The sequence below is a fragment of the Lontra canadensis genome, unplaced genomic scaffold (genome assembly GCF_010015895.1).
Source record: "Lontra canadensis isolate GAN:19392208 unplaced genomic scaffold, GSC_riverotter_1.0 scaffold154, whole genome shotgun sequence".
Classification (NCBI taxonomy): Eukaryota; Metazoa; Chordata; class Mammalia; order Carnivora; family Mustelidae; genus Lontra; species Lontra canadensis.
This window is the reverse complement of record NW_022631148.1, coordinates 1,018,800-1,040,125: the sequence shown is the minus strand read 5'-3', so window position 1 is coordinate 1,040,125 and position 21,326 is coordinate 1,018,800. Positions and strand designations below refer to the sequence as shown.

General features: G+C 56.1%; 2 protein-coding genes and 1 long non-coding RNA gene across 11 annotated transcripts; 1 reads left to right on the top strand and 2 right to left on the bottom strand.

Moving 5' to 3' along the window:
* The first annotated feature begins 447 nt into the window (after window positions 1–447).
* PSMC3 (proteasome 26S subunit, ATPase 3) lies at window positions 448–6,796 on the top strand. Its single transcript, XM_032844564.1, has 12 exons — window positions 448–561; window positions 925–1,008; window positions 1,579–1,704; window positions 2,133–2,237; window positions 2,351–2,413; window positions 2,916–3,053; window positions 3,499–3,642; window positions 3,764–3,912; window positions 5,022–5,118; window positions 5,341–5,486; window positions 6,343–6,424; window positions 6,608–6,796. The coding sequence occupies exons 1-12, from the start codon at window positions 487–489 to the stop codon at window positions 6,716–6,718; spliced, it is 1,320 nt and encodes a 439-aa protein (XP_032700455.1). The 5' UTR covers window positions 448–486; the 3' UTR covers window positions 6,719–6,796.
* A 3,194-nt stretch (window positions 6,797–9,990) lies between these two features.
* On the bottom strand, window positions 9,991–16,720 carry SLC39A13 (solute carrier family 39 member 13). Of its 7 annotated transcripts, none has more exons than XM_032844550.1 (10): window positions 16,521–16,717; window positions 14,732–15,040; window positions 12,949–13,062; window positions 12,529–12,668; window positions 12,035–12,139; window positions 11,830–11,919; window positions 11,038–11,088; window positions 10,602–10,730; window positions 10,317–10,416; window positions 9,991–10,186 (listed from the first exon to the last, which is right to left on the bottom strand). In XM_032844550.1, exons 2-9 carry the CDS (start codon window positions 15,030–15,032, stop codon window positions 10,354–10,356), a joined length of 993 nt encoding a protein of 330 aa, XP_032700441.1. In that variant the 5' UTR covers window positions 15,033–15,040; window positions 16,521–16,717; the 3' UTR covers window positions 9,991–10,186; window positions 10,317–10,353. The 7 variants fall into 7 exon arrangements, with proteins under 7 accessions (XP_032700441.1, XP_032700444.1, XP_032700438.1 ...); XM_032844553.1 differs by having other exon boundaries at window positions 12,529–12,653; window positions 16,521–16,714; XM_032844547.1 differs by having other exon boundaries at window positions 10,598–10,730; window positions 16,521–16,708.
* Window positions 16,721–18,652: 1,932 nt separating this feature from the next.
* On the bottom strand, window positions 18,653–20,972 carry LOC116859334. Of its 3 annotated transcripts, none has more exons than XR_004381134.1 (3): window positions 20,836–20,972; window positions 20,312–20,434; window positions 18,653–18,691 (listed from the first exon to the last, which is right to left on the bottom strand). It is a non-coding gene; the product is annotated as an uncharacterized LOC116859334 (long non-coding RNA). The 3 variants fall into 3 exon arrangements; XR_004381135.1 differs by having other exon boundaries at window positions 18,660–18,694; XR_004381136.1 differs by lacking the exon at window positions 18,653–18,691 and adding an exon at window positions 19,011–19,042.
* Between the last annotated feature and the right edge of the window lie 354 nt (window positions 20,973–21,326).

Genomic DNA, 21,326 nt, shown 5'->3' with positions numbered 1-21,326 from the left:
TCTATGGTTTGTGAGGCTGAGCCAGCTCCCCAATCCCCGAATTCCTAGCTGCACCAGATTCTGAGGTCGAATCATCCCCTTGCAAAGCGCCCTTTCAGGTACTGGCTAGATTAAGACTACATTTCCCAAGGGCCCTCGAGGTCCCATCCCTTCTTCCTCCCCTTCCGGTTTTGCATCCAGGCTCCGCCCACTGCGCGCACAGACCAATAGCAAATCCACCTGTCCCTCCCGGCTTAAAACAGGACGAGGGTGGTTACGTTTCAAGAGTGGTGGGGGAGTGGGGGGCGGGTCCTGGGTCCCGGGTTTTGTCTTTTGAATTGGAGAAGCAGATTCGTTGCGGTAGTGGCAGCGGGAACTAATTCAATCAGGAGTCAGGAATTGGAGAGAGAGGTCTGTCCCTGGTCAGGAGCAGGCGTTCGGAAAGATAGTATTAATCTCTGGCTGAAATTTCTGTCCAGTCCTATTTTCGGTCTTCTCCTTCAGGATATGAATCTGCTGCCTAAACTCGAGAGTCCAGTGACTCGGCAGGAGAAGATGGCGACCGTGTGGGATGAGGCTGAGGTACGAGCTGGGAGAGTTGGGGGTCCTGGAGCCGGGGCCAGCGGGAAGACGCCTTTGGTGGGAGGGTGGGAAGTGGCTTGGAGGGTCAAGGTCTGGCCTGGTCCCGGGGTCGGGGCCGCTTGGGATATGGGCAAGGGTCTCGACTCCTTCGATTTGGTTTTATTGGCGGGGAAGTAGAGGCTGTGAGTGGGCTCGGAGGATGCGGAATCCCCGACCTGAGTTAAATATATATGTGTATGTATGTATATATATGTATAAATATGTATATATGTGTGTGCGCGCGCGCGCGTGTGTGTATATGTGTATATGTGGGTGTGTGTGTGTGTATATATACATATATATATATATTTTCTTTTTAAACAGCAAGATGGAATCGGGGAGGAGGTGCTCAAGATGTCCACAGAAGAGATTATCCAGCGCACACGGCTGCTGGACAGTGAGATCAAGGTGGGCTCACAGACCCAGTGGCGGGCAGCGAAGCCCCCACAGGGCAGGCCCTGGAGATCCCAGCGGCTTCTTTCATATTCTCGGCCTTTCCAGGAAGACATAGGGCCCCAGATTAGAAAAAGAGAAAAAACTAAACCTTAAGAGGGACCCGAAGAGAGACAGGATGGTGGAAGGGCAGGTCTGAGAGGATTCATCGGACTGCCTTTTCTGGCGAGGTGTTTAAATATTCCTCTTGAGAATCTTTTAGAAAGTCCTTTATAGATGAGGAAACAGAGGTTTTTGCTGTGAAGTACCCAGGCCTTAATTAGAAGCAGAAGCTAAAACCTGGATTTGCTTGATTCGGGGCCCTGCTCTTTTCCCTCTGCTACAACTACTTCAGGAGGTTTCCAGACTGGCCCGTTTTGCCCTCTGCTGGAGCTGGACGCAGTCAGGTTCACCCTTCAGAGAGCCTTAGAGCTGAGTGAATGGATGCGGGAAGGTCCCCTGGGCAGCCTGGGCCTCACCCGTTACAGGGCCCTAGGATAAGCTGAGCCAAGGCTGAACATTTGCTTCCACTCGCCCTCATCCCAGATCATGAAGAGTGAAGTATTGCGAGTTACCCACGAACTCCAAGCCATGAAGGACAAGATCAAAGAGAACAGTGAGAAAATCAAAGTGAACAAGACCCTGCCATACCTGGTGTCCAACGTTATCGAGGTGTGTGTGTATGTGGAGGGGAAGAGAAAGGGTCAGCCGAGCTTGGAGGCAGCCTGCTATGGGGCCATTGGAAAAAGAGTGGGTGGAAGTTTTGAGGCCCAAGTTGCATATTAGAACTACACCTCCAGGGGCCACCTCCCTAGTGTGCATTTCTAGGGTGCTATACACACACACACACACACACACATAACCTGCAGAGGCCTCAGAAACACATGTTTCCTCTTTACTTGGGGAATAGAGAGCTCTTGGGGGCAGAAAAGCAACCGCTAAAGGGTTCTTATCAATCTCCTGGCTTATTAGCCACACCTTTGCTAGGGCTGGGGCAAGTCTGAGGAAGGGGATGGATTGTTTTGGCCTGGGAAACACTAGGCCCTGAGGAGTTCAGGGGGCTGAGCAGGGCTTCTTGACTGAGCTTTTTCCTTTCCCAGCTTCTAGATGTTGATCCCAATGACCAAGAAGAGGATGGTGCCAATATTGACCTGGATTCCCAGAGGAAGGGTAAATGTGCAGTGATCAAAACCTCTACACGGCAGGTGAGGCTAGCTCAGGGATAGAACTAAGGAGGGTGAGGGGTGGATATGGGAAAGGACTAGGGTGCTTTTATTGAGGGCAGTAACTGAGATTGAGCCTAGAATTTTTCCTACAGACATACTTCTTGCCCGTGATTGGGTTGGTGGATGCTGAAAAGCTAAAGCCAGGAGACTTGGTGGTGAGTGGTGTTCCTCAGCCTGGGCAGGGCTTATCCAGTGAGGTTTCTCCCATTGGCTAGTTGAGCCTCTGCCTCAGGCCCAGGTCACTGTTGGCCCTGAATCTTGGCAGAGAGCCCAGCAAGTCTGAGCTCATCAGCTTCCTCTTTGGTTCTTGTCTTTCCTAGTCCTGTATTTTCTTTTTTTTTTTTTTTTTTTTTTTTTTTTTTTTTTTAAGATTTTATTTATTTATTTGACAGAGAGAGATCACAAGTAGACAGAGAGGCAGGCAGAGAGAGAGAGAGAGAGAAGCAGGCTCCCTGCTGAGCAGAGAGCCCGATGCGGGACTTGATCCCAGGACCCTGAGATCATGACCTGAGCCGAAGGCAGCGGCTTAACCCACTGGGCCACCCAGGCGCCCCATAGTCCTGTATTTTCTTTTCACTCTACAGACACCTGCCACCCAGCCAGTTAGTTAGGTCTTGAGCTGGGACAAACCTGAAGGCTTTCATGCTCTGTCCCCAGGGTGTGAACAAAGACTCCTATCTGATCCTGGAGACCCTGCCCACAGAGTATGACTCTCGGGTGAAGGCCATGGAGGTGGATGAGAGGCCCACAGAACAATATAGTGACATCGGGGGCCTGGACAAGCAGATTCAGGAGGTGAGGGAGGCCCTGGTTGCTCGTAGCAGCCTTGCCCGCCTTTTGAGTTTTTCTTCTTCATTGACCAGAGCACTTATTGCCAACATGCCTCTTATCATAGCATCCCAGGGAGGTAAGAGGGTGCCATGCAACAGTTTAGGAGACGGAGGTCCAGAGAGATTAAGTGAGTTGTTAAAGGTCACAGAGGTTTAGGACCAGAGTCAGGACTGGAACTCAGGCTCCTGGTTCTTACCCTGGTGCCTCTCTACCACATCCTGCTGTTCCTGGAGCAGCTGTAGCCAGCCTTCGTGGGAGTGAGCATTCTGTGTGCTGACGCAGGGGAAGGAGAGGCAATGTCCCTGAATTGGCGTTAGGAGGGTTGAGGGTTGGGGTTGAAGTCATTAAGTGTCAGGCCATAGGAGCCCTCCAGACTTCACTGTCCTCACCCAGGACTTCTTCCTGGCAGCTGGTGGAGGCCATTGTCCTGCCAATGAACCACAAGGAGAAGTTTGAGAACTTGGGGATCCAGCCTCCGAAAGGGGTGTTGATGTATGGCCCCCCAGGTACGGGGAAGACCCTGCTGGCCCGGGCCTGTGCTGCACAGACCAAGGTAAGTGCTTTGGGGACAAATGAAGAAGGAAAGGTCAGAAGCTAAAGCTCTGCCAAGCGGGCTCAGAGGGACCTCTCTTAGTGCCTTTGGCCTGACTCTTGTCACCATGCCACCTCACCAGGCTACCTTCCTGAAGTTGGCTGGCCCCCAGCTGGTGCAGATGTTCATTGGGGATGGTGCCAAGCTGGTCCGGGATGCCTTTGCCCTGGCCAAGGAGAAAGCTCCGTCCATTATCTTCATCGATGAGCTGGATGCCATCGGCACTAAGCGGTAAGGGGGTGCTGAGTGCCACAAAGGAGATTGTTGTAAATTCCAACTATTTCCCACCCTGTTCGCTCCCTCCCCTGGAATAGTGGCAGCGCTGCTCTTGTGGTTTTACATCCTGAATTCTGTTCTAACTAGCTTCCTTGCTTTTTCCCTGACCATCCATGCTCCTCACGGTGGCCAGCATGTTCCTTTCATACCTGCTTGCTTTCTTCACGTGTACCCACACTCCCTCCCACAAACTTCCTACTTGAAACCCTTCATGGGCCCCTATTGCTCCTTGGGATCAATGCTGTACTTAGCATGGCCTGCCTAGTCCCCTGTGTGGCTCTCCCTGCTCCCCTCCACTTCATTCTGGACTTGTCCCCACCCCAATTTCTTCTCACTATCCATTTTTTTTTTTAAGATTTTTTATTTATTTATTAAGGCCATTTGTTAGAGGGAGAGAGCAAGTGAGCAGTTGAGCACATGAGGTGGGGTGGGGCAGAGGGGAAAGGAGAAGAAGAGAGTAAGAATCCCAAGTAGACTCGACCCCTGAATGCAGAGCAAGAGGTGGGGCTCAACCTCATGACCCTGAGATTATGACCTGAGCCAAAACTGAGGGTCGGACACTTAGCCAGCTGTGCCACCCAGACGCCCCAGCATCCCTTTGGTTTATAGGTCCCCTCTATAATCAGTGTCCATCTGGCCCTGGTGAGAGAGATTTTGCATCTGTTGTTCCTTTTCTAGAACGTACTTTTCCCATTCTTTATTGGTTGCCTAGCCTGTGTTCTCAGCCTGAGGGATACTTCTCAGGGATGCCTGCCTGGGCTCCCACTTATGCTCCAAGTCTGGATCCCATATTTCTAAGCTTTAGTTTGCAGTGGCACATGCACTGGGGGATAGCCCGGGCCGTGGCTGGTTTTGCTAACTGTTTTATCCTCAGCCTGGCTGATCCCAGGAGCCTCTCCAGTCTCTGACACCTGTTCTGTGTTAGTCCTGGTCTGGGGGCCTCAGGTTGAGCGAGACCTTTACCTGTCCTGGACAGTTGGGTTAGGCTTTTGGTGGCTGGAGAAGGGGAAGGCTCTGGCCAAGTTGTGGCCTCACCAGTGTCTCGGGCTTCTTGTGTGCTCCAGCTTTGACAGTGAGAAGGCTGGAGACCGGGAGGTGCAGAGGACGATGTTGGAACTTCTGAACCAGCTGGATGGGTTCCAACCCAACACTCAAGTAAAGGTGAGTATTGTCATCACAGATTAAGAAAACGGAGTTTAGAGGGAAGGGCACCTTCTCGGTTACCCAGCTAGTGCAGCTAGAATTACAATTGAGATTGTTTTTTAACACCCTTGCTGTTTGATCTGGACCCTGGGCTGCCTATCTGCCTGTCGTGGCCTTGACGGTTGTCTGTCTGGGAGTCCCATCTTCCTCATTTCCCGTTGCGCTTCTCCCCTTGCTCAGGTGATTGCAGCCACCAACAGGGTGGATATCCTGGACCCCGCACTGCTCCGCTCAGGCCGCCTGGACCGGAAGATTGAATTCCCGATGCCCAATGAGGAGGCCCGGGCCAGAATCATGCAGATCCACTCCCGCAAGATGAACGTCAGGTGAGCAAGGACATGAGCAAGGCGCCGAGACCCGAAGGGGCAGCAGCGGAGCACTCTCTGTTGCCCTTCGTACTGCGCATCCCCATCCCCTGGTCTCTGCCCACCCCTTCTCCCTCCCTGTCCACACAGAACTATTCTACATGCCTCCTCCGTTTCTTCCCAGAAGCCTGAGGTAGAGTCTTGCTGGGGTCCAGGCCCTGATTCTGGGTGCTCTGCTCCTTAGAATCACCCTGCCCCTTCCTCCCCTGTGGGAGGCCCTCAGTTTCCTTGACTCCTCCACCCCAGCAGATGAGCACAGCCCAGCATGGCTCTGGGGAACCTACCCAGGGACTAGATGGACTTGGATTTGGATCTGTGTGACCTCCAGTAGGTGGTATTACCCGTTGAAGCCCGAGTTTTCTTGTCTGGTGCTTAGGGTTAATGCCACTGACCTCATGGGGTCATGGCACCATCAAGGGAAGTGCTTGGCACATGAGAGCAAGACAGCTCTGTGCTGATGCAGGGCCTGCGCTCCTCGAAAGAAGGGGAGACAGCCATCTTCTTGCTCCCCCACTCCAGGCTGAATCAGTCCCTGGCATCTTACGTGCAGATTTCTAGAAGGCTAGAGCTCAAGAGACACAAAAATAATAATAATAAAAAAATAACCTGGTGTCTGCTTTGACCTACCTGCCCTTCGTCCTTGTACTGAGAAGGGAACAAGGCATAGCAGGGAAGGGGGGGGATTAGCCGAAGTCCTAGGGCAAGTGGACCTCACTGCTGATGGGGAGTTTGGGCGGACGTCATCTCCCACCGTTCCCCGTAACCATAAATAACTGAGTCCTGTGGTGTTCTCTCTCCCCCTCCCCCCGCCCTTCAGTCCCGATGTGAACTATGAGGAACTGGCCCGCTGTACGGATGACTTCAATGGGGCCCAGTGCAAGGCCGTGTGTGTGGAGGCGGTGAGTGGTGGTGTGAGGGAGTGGGTTACTTCATGCCTTCTTGCTCCTCTTCGCTGCACAGGATGGGGCATTTGGCTGGTGGAGACTGCTGGTCTGGGGGAAGAGGCTCAGAAGGCCGAGGCCTCTGGGATCCGGGCCAGGGGTGCAGGAAGGCACCCTAGAGCCTGTTTGTCCTTGGTGCAGGGCATGATCGCACTGCGCAGGGGCGCCACGGAGCTCACGCATGAGGACTACATGGAGGGCATCCTGGAGGTGCAGGCCAAGAAGAAAGCCAACCTGCAGTACTATGCCTAGGAGGTTGCCCACCACACCTGCTCCCTGGTCTGGTGCTGGTTAAAATTCATAATAAAAGATGGTTTCAGGTCCCTGCCACCTGTCTGTTGCACCTTGCCTGGCTGCAAGAGTGGGACCAGTGCAGGAGGCTCCGTCCCCAGGTGCTGCTGCCTGGAACCCCCTGAAACCACTGCGGGCCTCAAAGCAGTTGTCAGGCGAGGCCCTCCAGGCGGTACGGGCGCTTGTCACAGCTGCTGCCTGGCGCCCTCCAGCCTCCCGCCACCGCATCCCTGCCGGACCCTTTCCTGCTCCCTGCCCCACCCTTCCGCTTTAGAGGTCCGGGTCCCTGCAGCTCCAGAACCAAGAATAGAAGCCAGCCTTTCCCCTTTGTGCATTTTTGGTCCCCTCATCCTTGGTTCCCTGTAAAGCCAGGCTCTGGGTTTTTGCTCCTTGAAATTCCTCCTGTTTCCTGTCCCCTGAGCCTCCTGTTTCTCCACGTGTTCCCATTCGTTCTCTTGGCTCATTTCCTTCTGCTGAGAAATGAACCTTGAGCAAGAGCACTGAGAGCCCTTCTGAGCCTAACCTTCGGTCACGGTGTGTTCTCCCCCTCGCTCCCCCCAGTTCCGCCGTCAGCCCCACTCTAAATCAGGCCCCATGTCCTGTGTGTTTCCTTGAGGATCTCGTTGGTCCTCTGTCTACTCAACCTTCCAGCCCCACCCCACCCCCCAACATCATAGCTGGTGACGTGTGGTTCACTGAGGGCCTGTTCTGGGCCCCATGCCCGACGGATCTGTGCATAATTTGGTCTACTCATTCCAATAGCCCCCATTGGGGTACCCATTTCCAAGATGTGTGTGAGCAGCTGGGCTACGATTGCTCTCAGGTGGCCTAGCTGGGATTTAAACCCAAGACAGTAAAACACGTCTGGGTTCCATGTCTGTGCTCTTAGCAGCAACTTTCATGGGCCAGGGAATACTTCTAGAGTAAAAGACCCTCAGAACTCCTGTCAGCTCTTACTTGACCCCCTAGTAAAAGCCCCTCCACACTTTTTCCTGCCTTCTCCCCAAGTGGACATGCCCACAATGAGCTACTGACCAAAACAGCCTATCTGGAGGGCTTGGCTGCTGGCTAGCTTTCCAACCCAGGAGTCCTGTCACCTCCAGATTGCCTTCTAGAGTGTGCTGTTGCTCACAGGGGCAGTCCCCTTGCAAATCCCGTTGACTTCCAAGCCCTGCCCAAGGCACTCCCAGCACAACCTCCGAGAGCTTCTGGTTTCTGTCCGCTGGTGGGGACAGACCTGGCTGCTGTTGCTTCTGTGTTCTCTGTTCCCCCGCCTGACCAGTCCGGGCATTCACCTCCTGGCCATGGCACTGCAGTGAACCCCCAGTCCCTTCTTCATAAATGGCATCACTGCCTCTCCCGGGCAGGCTGAGCCCTGTGATTGCCTGTGTACCTGTCACCTGGAAGGGGTCAACATAGGTAAGAGCCCCAGTGCCACTCCGGAGAGGTGGGGATGGGGGACAGCCCTGGATTCCTTCTTTGGCACCATCAGGCCTGGGCTTCCAGACCTTGGACTGTCACAGCCAGGTGGGGTGGCTCCCTTTTTGCCAACACGCCACTGGGTCAGAGCCAGGCACTCCCAGCTGAGCATGCCGCTGAGTGGGGCTCCAGGACGGACAGATGGGACAGTTCTTATCCTGTGGGCTCCTGAAGGCCGGCCGGCCAGCCTGGTTGACTCAGCACAGTGGGATCCCACTGTTCCCTCCCTGCTCTCCTGGGCTAGCCCTGTGGGGAAGCAGCCTTGACATTCAGAGGAGTGAGAATCCGTAGAGTAAGAAGAACCCCATGATCTTTTTAATTTCATTGAAGCAAAGCTGGAGACGACTTGGTGGATAGACCTCCCTTCCTCCATTTACTCGGGACAGGCTGGGGAGAAGCCCCTGGCTCTTAAGTCTGTAAAAAGAGGACGACCACCCGGGGGTGATGTCGGCTCCGGTGGCACAGTGCCAGGCTTGTGGGACTGGGCTCCAGAGCTAACACGCCAGGTTTAGCACGAACGGCTGTGCCCTGTTCTGAGCAGCACTCTGAGGGTAACTGTTCACAGATGAGCGTGGAGGGGGGCTGGGGATGACAAGATGGGCAGCACGGCCAGCTGAGCCTGGGGGTGGGGACCCACACAGCCACCAGCCTGGCTGGAGCAAGGGGAGCCCAGGAAAGCCCTGCCTGACCAGGGACTGTGGTGTGCAGAAGAAAGGCAGCCAGTTTGTATATAATATTTATTTGCATTGTCTATAGAATAGTTATTTACAGATAGAAATGGACCCACAGCAAAACTGCTGTAAACCCATTCAGACCCTCTTGATGGCCACTTCTCAGAATGTCCACGGTTGAGCAGCAGGGCTGAGCCTGGCTGTGGAGGGAGCCAGCTGAGTACCTGGGTGTCCGCCAAGGGAAATAGCTGGGGATTATGGCTTCAGCATTCTCCCAGAGCACATTCCTGAGTGCTGACAAGGCGGAGCCCTCACCTCCCCCAATCTACCCTCAGGCGCAATGGGACAGGGAAAAGGGCCTGGGCAGGGAGGGGCGGCTATGGCCCATTCTTCCTGCCCCCAGGGTATCTCTATCTGCACCCTGGCCTGGCACCAGCATCCCTGGGCTGAACCAGGAGGCCTGTGTGGCCCAGGGCTGCTCACTGCCCTGCAGGCTGCTGTTTGGCAGCTGGAGGTGGTGAAAGCTGCTGGCGCCGCCAGGGAGCATTTACTAGGGGAACAGGAGCTGGCCCAGGGCTGGCAGCCACGAGGAAAAGGTCTTGGAAAGCATCTAGCTCCATCCCAGGCTGGGGAGGACCATCAGTGCTGAGTGGGGCGAGGGGCTACACGAGCACCTGCCTCTCCTTTCTTTGGCCTTAGAACTGGCAAAGGAAGGGCCCGGACAAGAGACACAGCAGAGAGAAGGCTTCCCAGCCTCAGCCTTCAGGCTGCCAGGGCTCGGAGCCCGAGTAGGTCAGGAACCCCAGTGCTCCAGAGGGAGATGGCTTTGGCTACCCGAAGCCCTGGGCTCCTGGGGCTGTTCTCACTCCCCGTATGGTCTTTCTTGGCCAAGAGAGGCCTCCACCTGGGACCAGGGCTGCTATTCCTCACTGCTCACTGCGGGAAGTGCGGGATGACAGGGGTAACAGGACCACAGCACGGCTGGGGGCAGGCGCTGGGATCAGGCCCCGGGCCCAGCGCGCTATCACAGTGTCGGTCTCACACATATCTCTGGTCACGGTCAGACACACACACACGCACGCACGCACGCACACCACCCTCTCATCTGGTCAGAGGTGCGCTCTCAGGCACTTGCCCTCTGCCTCACACACAGTCAGAGTGAATCCGAGTCTCTTATTGCTGTGTGGGGGGTGGCAGGGACGGTCACTCCACGAAAAGTGAGAAGAGCACCATCACCACGATGCCCGTGCACAGCAGCAGCACCTGCTGCAGGGAGCGCCTGCGGGGAAAGGGGCCAGGCTCAGGCTGGGGCTGAGGATGGGCCGCAGCCCGGAAGCACCACCGCGCCCCCGCCCCCGGCCCCCGAGCTCCCAGGGGCCCCGTGAGTGATGGCGGCAAGGGGCACTCACCACGGGTCATCTTCCTCCAAGAGGTCAGGCAGCACGTTCACCAGGGCGATGTAGAGAAAGCCGCCAGAGGTGAAGGGCAGGATCCAGGCCACAGTCTCTTCTGCAGTGGGAGGAGAAGTCCCGATGGCTGGGAGCCCAGGGGAGCTGTGTGCACCACACCCACTCCCACAGGGGAGACTTGGGGCAGATCTGGCCTGGACACTGGGATGGGGCAGCTATGCCCTCTGGCTGGGGCCCCTCCGCTGACCACCACCTGCCACCGCCACCCACCACGCCCGTACCTACTCCCTTGGGGGACTGCGTACAGATGGCGAAGCAGGCGCCCAGCAGGCCCCCCAGTGCCGTCGAGAGCTGCAGCTTGGCTGCGCTCCATCGGTCAAAGCCGGCCCGGAGCAGGATGGCAAAGTCGCCCACCTGAGGGGAGGTCCAGATGATCACTCTGGGCCCCAAGGGGTCGGGTACGGACCTGCACACCGAGCCCCCTGCACCAGCCCTGCTGCTGGGCCCCCCAGCCCGCATCCCCTAGGCTGGGACCCCATTCCCTGCCCCCCTGCCCCAGAGGCCAGAGCACAGCTGAGATGGTGGCTGCAGCGTGGTGGGCTAAGCAGCTCTAGGCCTCCAAAGCCCAGCCCCCAAGGCTGCCACTCGGGGTTTCCCGGCCCAAATCCCTCTCTGAAGCCCCACGCCCACACTGCCGCCGTGGGAACCCTCCGGCACACACCTCATGGGGGATCTCGTGCAGAAGGATGGCCATGGTGGTCAGGAGCCCAATCTGCAGGGAAGGGAGTCTGTGGGGTTCTGGGCCAAGGGCCAGGCACCCACTTGTCCACTCAGTCTACAAATATTTACTCTGCTGGGTGCTCTGGCTGGATACCGTTCAGCTACTAGAAACACAGCAGACAAGGAACCTGTCTTCACAGAGCTAACAGTCTGGAGGGGGGAGGCGAGGACTGAATGAACACACAAAGAACCACAAGATTACACAGTGCCAGGTGCTGTGGGGGAAGAGATGGACCACGTGGCATGGGAACAAGTGACAGGGGCCTCCTTTAGAGGAGGGGTTAGCAGAGGCCTCTCTGAGGATGTGCATGTCAGCCGAGGCCTGAAGGATAAGGAGCCAGGATTTCAAAGACTGGGAAGAGGAACATTCCAGGTAGACGGAATAGTGTGAGGTGGAGGTCAGGAGAGGGGAAAGAGCGAGGCCAGCTCAAGAGGAGGCAGAGAGGGCAGAGGGAAGAAGTGGGTGAGAAGCATCTAGAAGCAGGCAGGGCCCAAGCCTAGCAGCTTGGCAGAGGCATGTAATCCCAACAAGGAGCGTTTGCAAAGAACAGCCCGGTGGCTCGGACAGAAGGCAGCCACGTGCAGCCCTCAGGGCCTGGATGAGGGTGTTGGTGATGGAGTGGGAAGTGCATGGACTGGAGACCTGTTTTGGAGGCCGAGCCAACTGGTTAACACAGGCACCATCATTCCCACCACAAATGCGTGGGGCCCACCTCTCCCTACCCCCACTCACCTTCTTGCTCACAAGGAAGCTGGCAGCTACAGCCAGCCCGTGAGTGAAGTTGTCTATGGTGTTGGCCAGCAGGTTGAGATAGCCACTGACCTGCGCAAGGGAAGAGGAAGCCAGGCTGACCCAGGCGGGCAGGGTTCAGCTGGGCCTGCTGGTTGGGGGGTGGGGAACCACTGCAGGAGGAAGGGGCCCTGAGTGGGCCACTCACTTTGATGGTCCGGACCACGGCACTCACGCCGGGCTCTGCAGCCGGCTGGGCCAGAGAGTGGCCTCCACTGAGCACGGCAGCAGCAGCGGGGTCTTTGCTGGGGGCCTAGGGCCAGGAGAAGGAGGGAGAGGGGACATTAGATGTTCCCCCACTCGGCCAGGGTAGACACAGAAGGGGAGTGAGAGATGGAGAGACAGAGGGAGGGAACAGTACTTCAGCCTGGCTAGACTTCTCTCCTGCCCAGTCAGCTGTGTGCCCCAACTCAACTGACCACCTTCCACGCTGCTGTTGCTCCCAGTTTATGAGAACAAGCCACAGCAGGCGCCAACGTCATCACTCCCCGGATCTTCCCAGTTGGCCTGGCCTCCCAGAGCCCCAAGGGAATGGGGAAGAGACCCTCTTTTCAGGGCTCAACTCAGAACCTGGGTCTCCAGGTTCCCACACCACCACATAACAGAGGCTGACCTGTCCAGGCCCCGGGGCTTGGGGCTCACCTGGCTGGTCCCCTCCTTCTCCTTGCTGTCCAGGAACATCTTCTCCAATGCCAGAAAGGTCAGGAAGCCAGCAATGACCCACAGTCCCAGCTGCTGTTGCTGCTGCAGGCTCTGGCCCTCACCACCTGCAGGGGGCAGCACTGACAGGCCAGGCCAAGCCAGGGCCACAGAAGGGGGGGGCATTTGGAATGGGACCTCGTCAGGGGCAGTGACAGGGGAAGTGGGACAGGACTGGCTGGTGGGGAAGGTGGGCCCCAGAGACTCCCACAGGGGCCGGGGAACTGGACCGGGGCAAGTTCCCTGCCATATGCGCAGATCCCCCCTCCCTGTCATTCTGGTGGAGCAGGAGGGCCTAGGTAACCTGAAGCGTGGGCACCAGCTCCCTCTGCCCTCCTGCCCCCTGACTGTGGCCTCACTCACCAGGGCTGGCACTGCATGTGTAGGCCCATGCCTCGGGCAGCAGGTGGAGAAACACATTGCCCAAAAGTCCCCCCAAGGCAAAGCTGAGCAGCTGCTTCAGGCGGCGGGCCCCAGCTACAAAAGGGAGATGTGGAGATGCGGGGCTTGTGGGCTGGCCTATCAGAGCCCCTGGCCAGACCTCTGCCCCACCCAGCTTACTGGGCGCTGTGTTTTTCCAACCAGACTGCAAGCTTCCAGAAGGCTGGACTTGGCCTGCGGCCCTTCCTGGATCACCCCCACCACCCCAGGCCCAGCACCAGCTGGGTGCTCAGCAGGAAATACATCATGGCCCGCTGGACGGCTGTGGAACCACTGCGACTTCGTAGTTAAGAGACAGGGCTTGGGAGCCCGACGGACCCCAGCCCCCCAACCGACCAGCTGGTGACCCTGGGCAGGTTACTTCTGGGACTCAGTTTCCCCATCTCTAAACCTGGGATGACTGTTATATGATAGGGACCTTGTGGGAATTAAATGACAATACACACAGCAAGCCCTCTTTTAGGGGGAGTTTCTCTCTTCTCAGCCGCTGTTACTCTCAGAAAGGTGGCAGAGACTGGGGGGCTTTTGCAGAATCGCAGCATCAAGAGTTGGAAGTGCCCGAAGGAGGCTATCCAGAGAAATGGGCGCAGAAGGCAGAGGCCACTTGTGTGGTCCAGTGGGATCCCAGGGGAAGCTGCCGCTTCCAGGCTGTGTGACCTCAGCCTGGTCAAAGAACTCCTTGGTGCCTTTGTTTCCCCATTTGTGAAATGGAGCTAACTCCCCGAGGCTGACCTCGCAGGGGCACTCTAAGAGGGGTTGAGATGATGCACAGGCCATGACGGCAGGCCCCACGAGGGCTCTCTTCACAGCTGTGGCGCCAGCCCTCAGCCTGCCGTGGGCCACAGATGTGCTCATAACCATCTGCTGAACGAACAGTTCCCTGGCCTAGCAGGCAGCAGAAATACCAGATTCCTGGAGCCCGGGGCCAGACCTGCTACGCTGCACTCCTGGGAGGGGCAGCAGGCACCTGCATTTTTAGGACCTACCCATCTAGTCTTTAGTTTTCGTTACGACATGGCATTTGTGCCCCATCAGTGCACAGACACACCTGCGGTGCAAAAGGGGAGCCTCTGCCCTGGCCTGGGCAAACCCCCTCACCCCCCAGGTCCCCTCCCCAGAGGGGGGCACCACCAGCCTCGCATGTATTCCAGGAAGGCTGACCCAGGGGCCTTGGTGGAAAAGCTTTTCTGCACTAAGGGTGAGGCAGGGCTCTGTTCCAGCATACAGCCAGCCCCGGGCCTTCAGACCTGCCGCCCTTCCCCCAGCACGAGGCAGCCTTCTAAGTGCTCCAGCAGTATGAGCTCCTCCCCTTTCCCCAGTAGCACGTATGAGGCACGTACCAGTATGATCCCCATTTTTAAGGCTGGGAGCCTAAAGTGAAGTTAACTTGCCCAATGCCAGCCAGCTGGTGAGTGGCAGAGCCAGGCATGGAACCCAAGGAAACCCACGTTTCCAACCACAATCTATATTGTTTCTTGATGAATGTTTGCCGACTTTTATTCTTTGAGAACAAATAAATACAGAAATGAAGGAACAAATGAGCCTGGTCCACCCTGGTCTCAACAAGGGGAGAAACTGTGTGCTCTGTCCCTGCCCTCCACTCCAGAAGGCTGCGTCCTGCGACGTGCGACCCCACTCTCCCGGGAAGAGCAGCCCTGTTTTCCACGCCACTGGCTGCCCTGGGCACCAGAGGAGGGTCACCTACCTTCTGAGCGCAGCACTGTCCCCATCTCCAAGGGAATCACCAGCAGTGGGAAGACCCCACTGAGCCCCACCATGAGGGAGCCCAGGAGGGAGCAGATCCAGGTGTCCAGCCTCTCCCCGCTCAGCAGGGCCCCCCAGGATTCGCTTTCCTTGTTGTCCAGGCGACAGGCAGCTGCAGGCCCCCGGCTCCGGAGGGCCGGCTGGGAACCCCCAGCCCCTCCCAGGAGCTCTAGGGCAAGAACAGTGAAGAAGAGGAGCCTTTGGCCCGCCATGCCACCGCCAGGACAGGGACATCCAGGCATGCCACGTGCTGAAAAACACAAAGGCCTCTTACGTGAGCTGCCACCCTTGGCCACACACCTGCTTAGCAAACGTGGCATCTTAACCCTCCCCACAGACAAGCGGCCACAGCATCCATTCTCCTGCCTGCCTTGCCCCGGGCCTCTGAGGACCCCAGTGATGGGTGCACAGAGCAAAGGGGCTCTACTCTTCCACACCCCACTCCCAAGGACCACACATTTTTTCCTCCTGAGCCTGCTCCAGACTGTGTGTCAGCGTGTCTGCCCGGGGCTAAACTTTCCCTAATGACGGGGTGAGGTGCTGGCTGGGTTCCCTTCAGCCACCGGCAGGCCCAGCCCAGTCGGGTGTCTCTAGCTGCCAGGGGAGGCTCTGCCGCCAGGATGTGCTCCAGTGAGGACACCCAGGGGACGGGGGCTGCCACTGTCTAGCCTGATGGGCAACACTGGATGGTGCAGGCGGGGAAAGCAAGCAGCAGAGCTAGAGCAGAACCATCAGAGCTTCTTCCTCAGCTGTGAGCCCGCTGTCTCCAGGAGACAGGACAGGAGGCAGACAGACAGACAGGAGGCAGAACTGAAGAGAAGGATCCTTCAGTCGGGAGCTGCCTCACCGATGTGCAGAGCACGGGCTTTGGAGACGGGGCCCAAACTCTGCTCTGCACCTACAGCTCTTTGAGAGTGGCCAAGTCCCCGAAGCCCCTCTCTGGGCCTCAGTTTCCTCTCTAGGCCTCAGTTTTCTAGTCTGTAGGGTGGGAGAACTGCCTCCCCCCAGGCTGTGAAGATGAGAAGAGCTTGCTAAGGCAGGTGACCTGGCCTGGCAATGGGGGCAGCGCGGGAAAGCCCTCCTTACACTGCAGGCAGCCTGGGACACCGGTGGCAGGAAGGTTCCCAGCCGCTGGATCACAGGACAGCGATGTGAGTCAACCAACAGAGAAGTTCGATCTGGAAACTCCGGCATGAGATTTAAATGTGGTCTGCCCTGCCTCATCTGGCCGTGACCTTGAACCAGCGATGTCCCTGCCTCAGTTTCCTCATCCCCTGATGGAGGTGGGAGGGATGCCCGCGTCCAGGACCTCCCGGCCTTTACGGGAGACCTTGACGAACCCCGCCGGGGCTCCCCGGGGACCAAAGGCAGGACTGGGCCAGGCCAGGCTTGGAGGCCAAGGCGATGCACGCAGAGGTGCGGGGACCGCAGTCTGGGGAGAGAGGAACAGGGTACGGAGAGTGAGAGAGGGGAGGGAAAGAAGAAAGCAAGAGAAAGTCAGGAGTGAGCGAGCCAGAGAGAGTGGGAGATGGACGCGGAGGGGGAAAGCGAGGGAGCGATGGGCAGCGACGTGCGGGGCGACGGGGGAGAAGAGGAGCCCAAGGAAGTTGAACTCCTCAGCTCTGGGCCAGAAGGGGGGCCAGAGGCCCGGGTCTGTCCGGGGCCGGTGGGGCCGGGGGTCGGGGGGATCGGTCCGGGCGCGGGTCCCCGAGGGTCGGGCGGTCACTCACCGTGCGGCGGCGGCTGCGCTCCGGGAGGCCCCGGCCATCCAGCAGCGGCGCCGCGCCCCGCCCCGGGTCTGCCCCGCCCGACTCGGCCTCCCGGCCCCCAGCCCGGAGCCGCCCCCGGCGCGCGGCCACGTCACACGGGACCTGTCCGGAACCCGACGCGCCGCGCGCCGCGGGGTCGGGGGAAGCGGCGGTCGCAGCGCGCTTCCGCCTCTCGGCCGTGGGGGACCCGGGAGGCCAGCGCACTTCCGCCCGGGCGGCCGCGGGGCGGCGCGGAGGGCCGGGCGGAAGTGGGAGCCCCAGAGGCTAGGCGCTCAGCCCCTCTGAGGAGGGCGGGGGCGGTGGCCCCGCAGGGACCGCGAGCGGCTGGGCAGCTGGGCTTGCGGGTCTGGCCGCCGCTTCCTCTCTCGGGCCGCAGTTCCGCCCGCGGCCGCACGGGGGCGCGCTCGGCTGCCGGCCGGGTTCGGGTGGGTTCCTGGCTGGAGCGCTCCAGCTCTGAGTCAACCAGCCTGGCTCCTCCATGAGCAAGGGAAAGGGGAAGTGCCTGCCGCAGGGAGGGGCCTGGCCCCGGGAACCTCAGAAGAGGGAATTTTATTCTTACTCATCGAATTATTTTTATGCTTTGGTTTTTCACTGGGAACCTCAGGCCTTTGTCTCCAGGGCTTGTAACCCTTTGGGGTCCAATGCATGGTGTCTTGACACTGCTGCTCGGAACCCCAAACTTGGGGGAGCTCTCGCTCGGGCTTTCCTCAGCAGGAGGGAGCTAGGCCTGACCTGAGACTAGGGCAGCATTATTTACCGAGCACTACTATGTGCCATTCACTCCGTTTGCACTGTCTCGCTGAATCCTTTGATCCCACCGAGAGGCGTACCGTTAGCCCAGGGCCACACAGTGGCACAGAGGACAGAGCCATGTTTGAATCTGGGTGTCCCTGAACCCAGAGCATGTGACAGCACCTGTCACTTTTAGGGGGTGGGAGTCTGACTTGGAGGTTCCATTTTGCATCTTTCTCTGGAAATCAGGCAAGACTGTATAATATTCAGGATGGGGCATGTGGGGACTTGGGCAGAGATTGCCTCGGGATGGGAGTCTCCAAGCCTCTGACCTTCCTGTGTCTCCCATGGTAGCTCCCTTCAACTGTCCTGGGGGCTCTGTGGGCACCCTAGGCTCTCACATACTGCACCTGCTTCCCTGTTCCACTTCACACTCCAGTGTCTGCCGTTCTTAGACCGCCCCACCCAAGTCCCTCCAGGTGGGATCAGTTTTCCTCTGGAAGCCTCATGTCTGCCTCAGCACACCTGGCCCATAGGTCTGCCAGAACGCCCTCCTGGGCTTGAAGGGTTCTGAAGTGGAAGCCCTGGGTTGGATTCTTTGCAAAGGGAGGAAGACAATCAGGGATACTGCTCTGGGATCTCAAAGATGCTACCCCTCCAACCCTGTATGCAAATCACTCCATGGTATGCAAAGCACTTCACAATATACAAATGATTTCACAATAACACAGTCAGCATTCCTGCCTCTGGGGGCTGGGGGCTGAGGGCTGTGGGCCACCCACAAGAGGGTAGGCAAGACCCAGCCTGAAATGTCACTGGCTGTCTTCTCACTGTCCTTTCCTCTCACCTGCCCTGGAATTTCCACCGTCAGATTCCAATGGAGTCAAAAAAGGGGCATATCAGGGGGCTCTAGAAGAGGACCTCGAGCAGGGAGGACCAGATAGAAAGACATGGTGGGTGGCCTGGTGTGTGGCTGTTAGGAACAGTGAATTAGTTCTGCCAAGGGCTTCCAAGTCAAGATGAATGAGAAAAGAAATGTGCAGAAATGATTTATTTAACATGATCTACTATTTTTAAAAAATATTTTATTTATTTGACAGAGAGAGAGAGAGAGAGAGAGCACAAGTAGGCAGAGGGGGAGAGAGAGAGAGAGAGCAGGCTCCCTGCAGAGCAGATGTGGGGCTCCATCCCAGGACTCTGAGATCATGACCTGAGCTGAAGGCAGACACCCAACCGACTGAGCCACCCAGGTGCCCCAATCTATTATTTTAAAACAATAACAAAAGGGGGTGTTTGGTTGGCTCAGTCAGTTGAGTGTTTGACTCTTGATCTTAGCTCTGGTCTTGATCTCAGGGTTGTGAGTTCAAGTCCCACGTTGGGCTCCACATTGGGCATGAAGCCTACTTAAAAAAAAATGACAAAAGAAACCATGTATAAGTACATGTGATTACAGGTATCAGTATATATAAGTATAAATAAGTACATAAGTAGAAATAAAAGATGTAGAAAATCATACATTGGGTGATAACATGGATTCCATGGTTGGGGGAGGAAAAAAATTTATTTTTTTAAAAGATTTTATTTATTTGAGAGAGACAGAGATAGTGACAGACAGAGAGTAAGAGTGGGGAGGAGAAGGAGAAGCAGGCTCCCTGCCGAGCAGAGAGCCTGACATGGGTCTCTATCCCAGGACCCCAGGATCATGACTTGAGCCAAAGGCAGACACTTAACTGCCTGAGCCACCCAGGCACCTGGGGCAGGAGAAAATTTTAAAGGAAGAATTTAAAATATGTATATGAGCACATTTATACAATTGTGCAAATTTATATATAAATTAAATTTGTGTGTATATAAAATCTCATATGTGTAGGTGTATGTTATGGCCTCCTAGCTTTTTTGTTAAGACAATCAGATTCTGGCACCAGACTTCCTGGAGCAAATTATTTGACTTCCTGGGACATTTGGGTGGCTTAGTCGGTGGATGGTCTGAGTGGGTTTCGGCTTAGGTCATGATCTCAGGGTCGTGAGATCAAGCCCCACATTGGGCTCCATGCTCAGCTAAGAGTCTGCTTCAGATTTTTTCCCCCTTTTCTCTTCTTCCCTCTCTGCCTCTCCCCCTGCTCATGCATGTGCACACGTGCGCACAAGCTCTGTCTCTCAAATAAATAAAACTCTTTTAAAAAAATTACTTGACTTCCTATGCCTCAGTTTCCTCATTTGTAAAATGGATTACTGTATCAGATTGTTGTGAGGAGTAAATGAATGAATACATACAGAGCACTTAGAACTATGCCTTAGAACTATGAGAATTTCTACTTCGGCGTTAGATATTGTTATTATTTATAGGTGTGAATACATGGGTATAAAGAATATGTTAGGAAAAAAAAAAGGAAAGAAAACGTTATAGGGGCACTTAGATGGCTCAGTTGGTTAAGCGTCTGACTCTTGATTTCAGCTCAGGTCATGATCTCAGGGTCATGAGATCGAGCCCTGAGTGGGGCTCTGCGCTAGGTGTGGAGCCTGCTTCGAATGCTCGCTCTCTCTCCTTCTGCCCCTCCCGCCCCTCTAAAAAAACAAAAAGGAAAAGAAAAAGAAAATACTACAGTAATGGACAGATAGAGACACATGATGGGGACCGTCCTCTCTCCTCTCCTTGCTGAGCACAGATAAGCGTTTTCCAATGCATTTATCAAGTGGTGTGGGGGCCTCAGGGACATTCTGGGTTGAGGCACTGAGCAGAAAAGCTTTAGCAGGCCAGATGAGCCTAAACAGTGCTTGGATATGAGTAGCAGGGAGGCGTCTGAATTGGGGGGGGCTGCAGACCCATTTCTCTGACTTCACTGGGTCTGAATTTAACACATTCTTCCTGGCTCTGGTCTCTTTAGTGGGGGCTTTTCAGCCACCAGGTCTCAGCCCTCTATTTCCAGAAGGTAGGATTGCCCCTGGGCCCGGGCCTGAGGAGGAGCCGGTCACTGCAAGACCATCACGGCTGGGCATTGCCAATGTTATGACAACCTTACCCCTCCTCCGGGAGTGCAGTGCTAGATGCGCTAGGCTGGGGGTTGATGCACATTTTCTCTGCTTCCAGAATGTGGGCCTCCTTCTCAGGGCTTTTCATGGAGTCCACTGGCGGGCAGCAACCTCTGTAAAAAGGCATCTGAGGCTCAGGGCCGGGATGACCTTGCCCAAAGTCACAGCCGAAATGAGGATGCTCTTACAATGGATTCAGGCTCCACCTCTCCATACCAAGCCTCCCCCTGGGGTACCCCTGACCTTAACCCTCTCTCAAGTCATTCTTCCTAGAGTAGCCTTAGCTCTCCTCCAAATACTGAGCCCTGGCCAGATGAGGCCCCAGCAACTCCATAGCAACCCCCCTTTCCCCTAGCAACCCTTCCCAGGCAGCCCATGTGCAGCCAAGTCTCACTACTTTCTGTCCGGCCTCTCTGCCTTTATAACCCCCTTTACAACCCCTTTCCCATCCCCTGGCAGGCCTGGCATGTTCTTCCTCTTCTGCTGTCTATTGATTGAAATCTAGCACGTTTACAAGCCTGCCCCTCCCTGAAGCTTTCTGAATCTGTCCAGGCTGAAGGCCCTCAGTGTTGTGTGTCTTTGGGGTTCTTAGCCCTGTCTCCTGCATTCCTGCCTGCCCTGTGGGCTTCTGGAAGGAAAGACAAGTTTGGCTTATTGACTGATTTTTAAAGAATTTATTTACTTATTTATTTATTTTTAAGATTTTATTTATTTATTTGACAGAGAGAAACACAGCAAGAGAGGGAACACAAGCAGGGGGCATGGGAGAGGGAGAGGCAGGCTTCCCGCTGAGCCCAGAACCATGGGATCATGACCCCAGCCGAAGGCAGACATTTAACAACTGAGCCACACAGGCATCCTAAAGATTATATTTTTAAGTAATCTTTACATCCAATGTGGTATTTGATTGTACAACCCCAAGATCAAGAGTCACACGCTCCACTCAGGCTCCGCTTGGCTCTTTTATAAAACTAAGGAAAATAAAAGTTGTTATAAGGTTCTCTT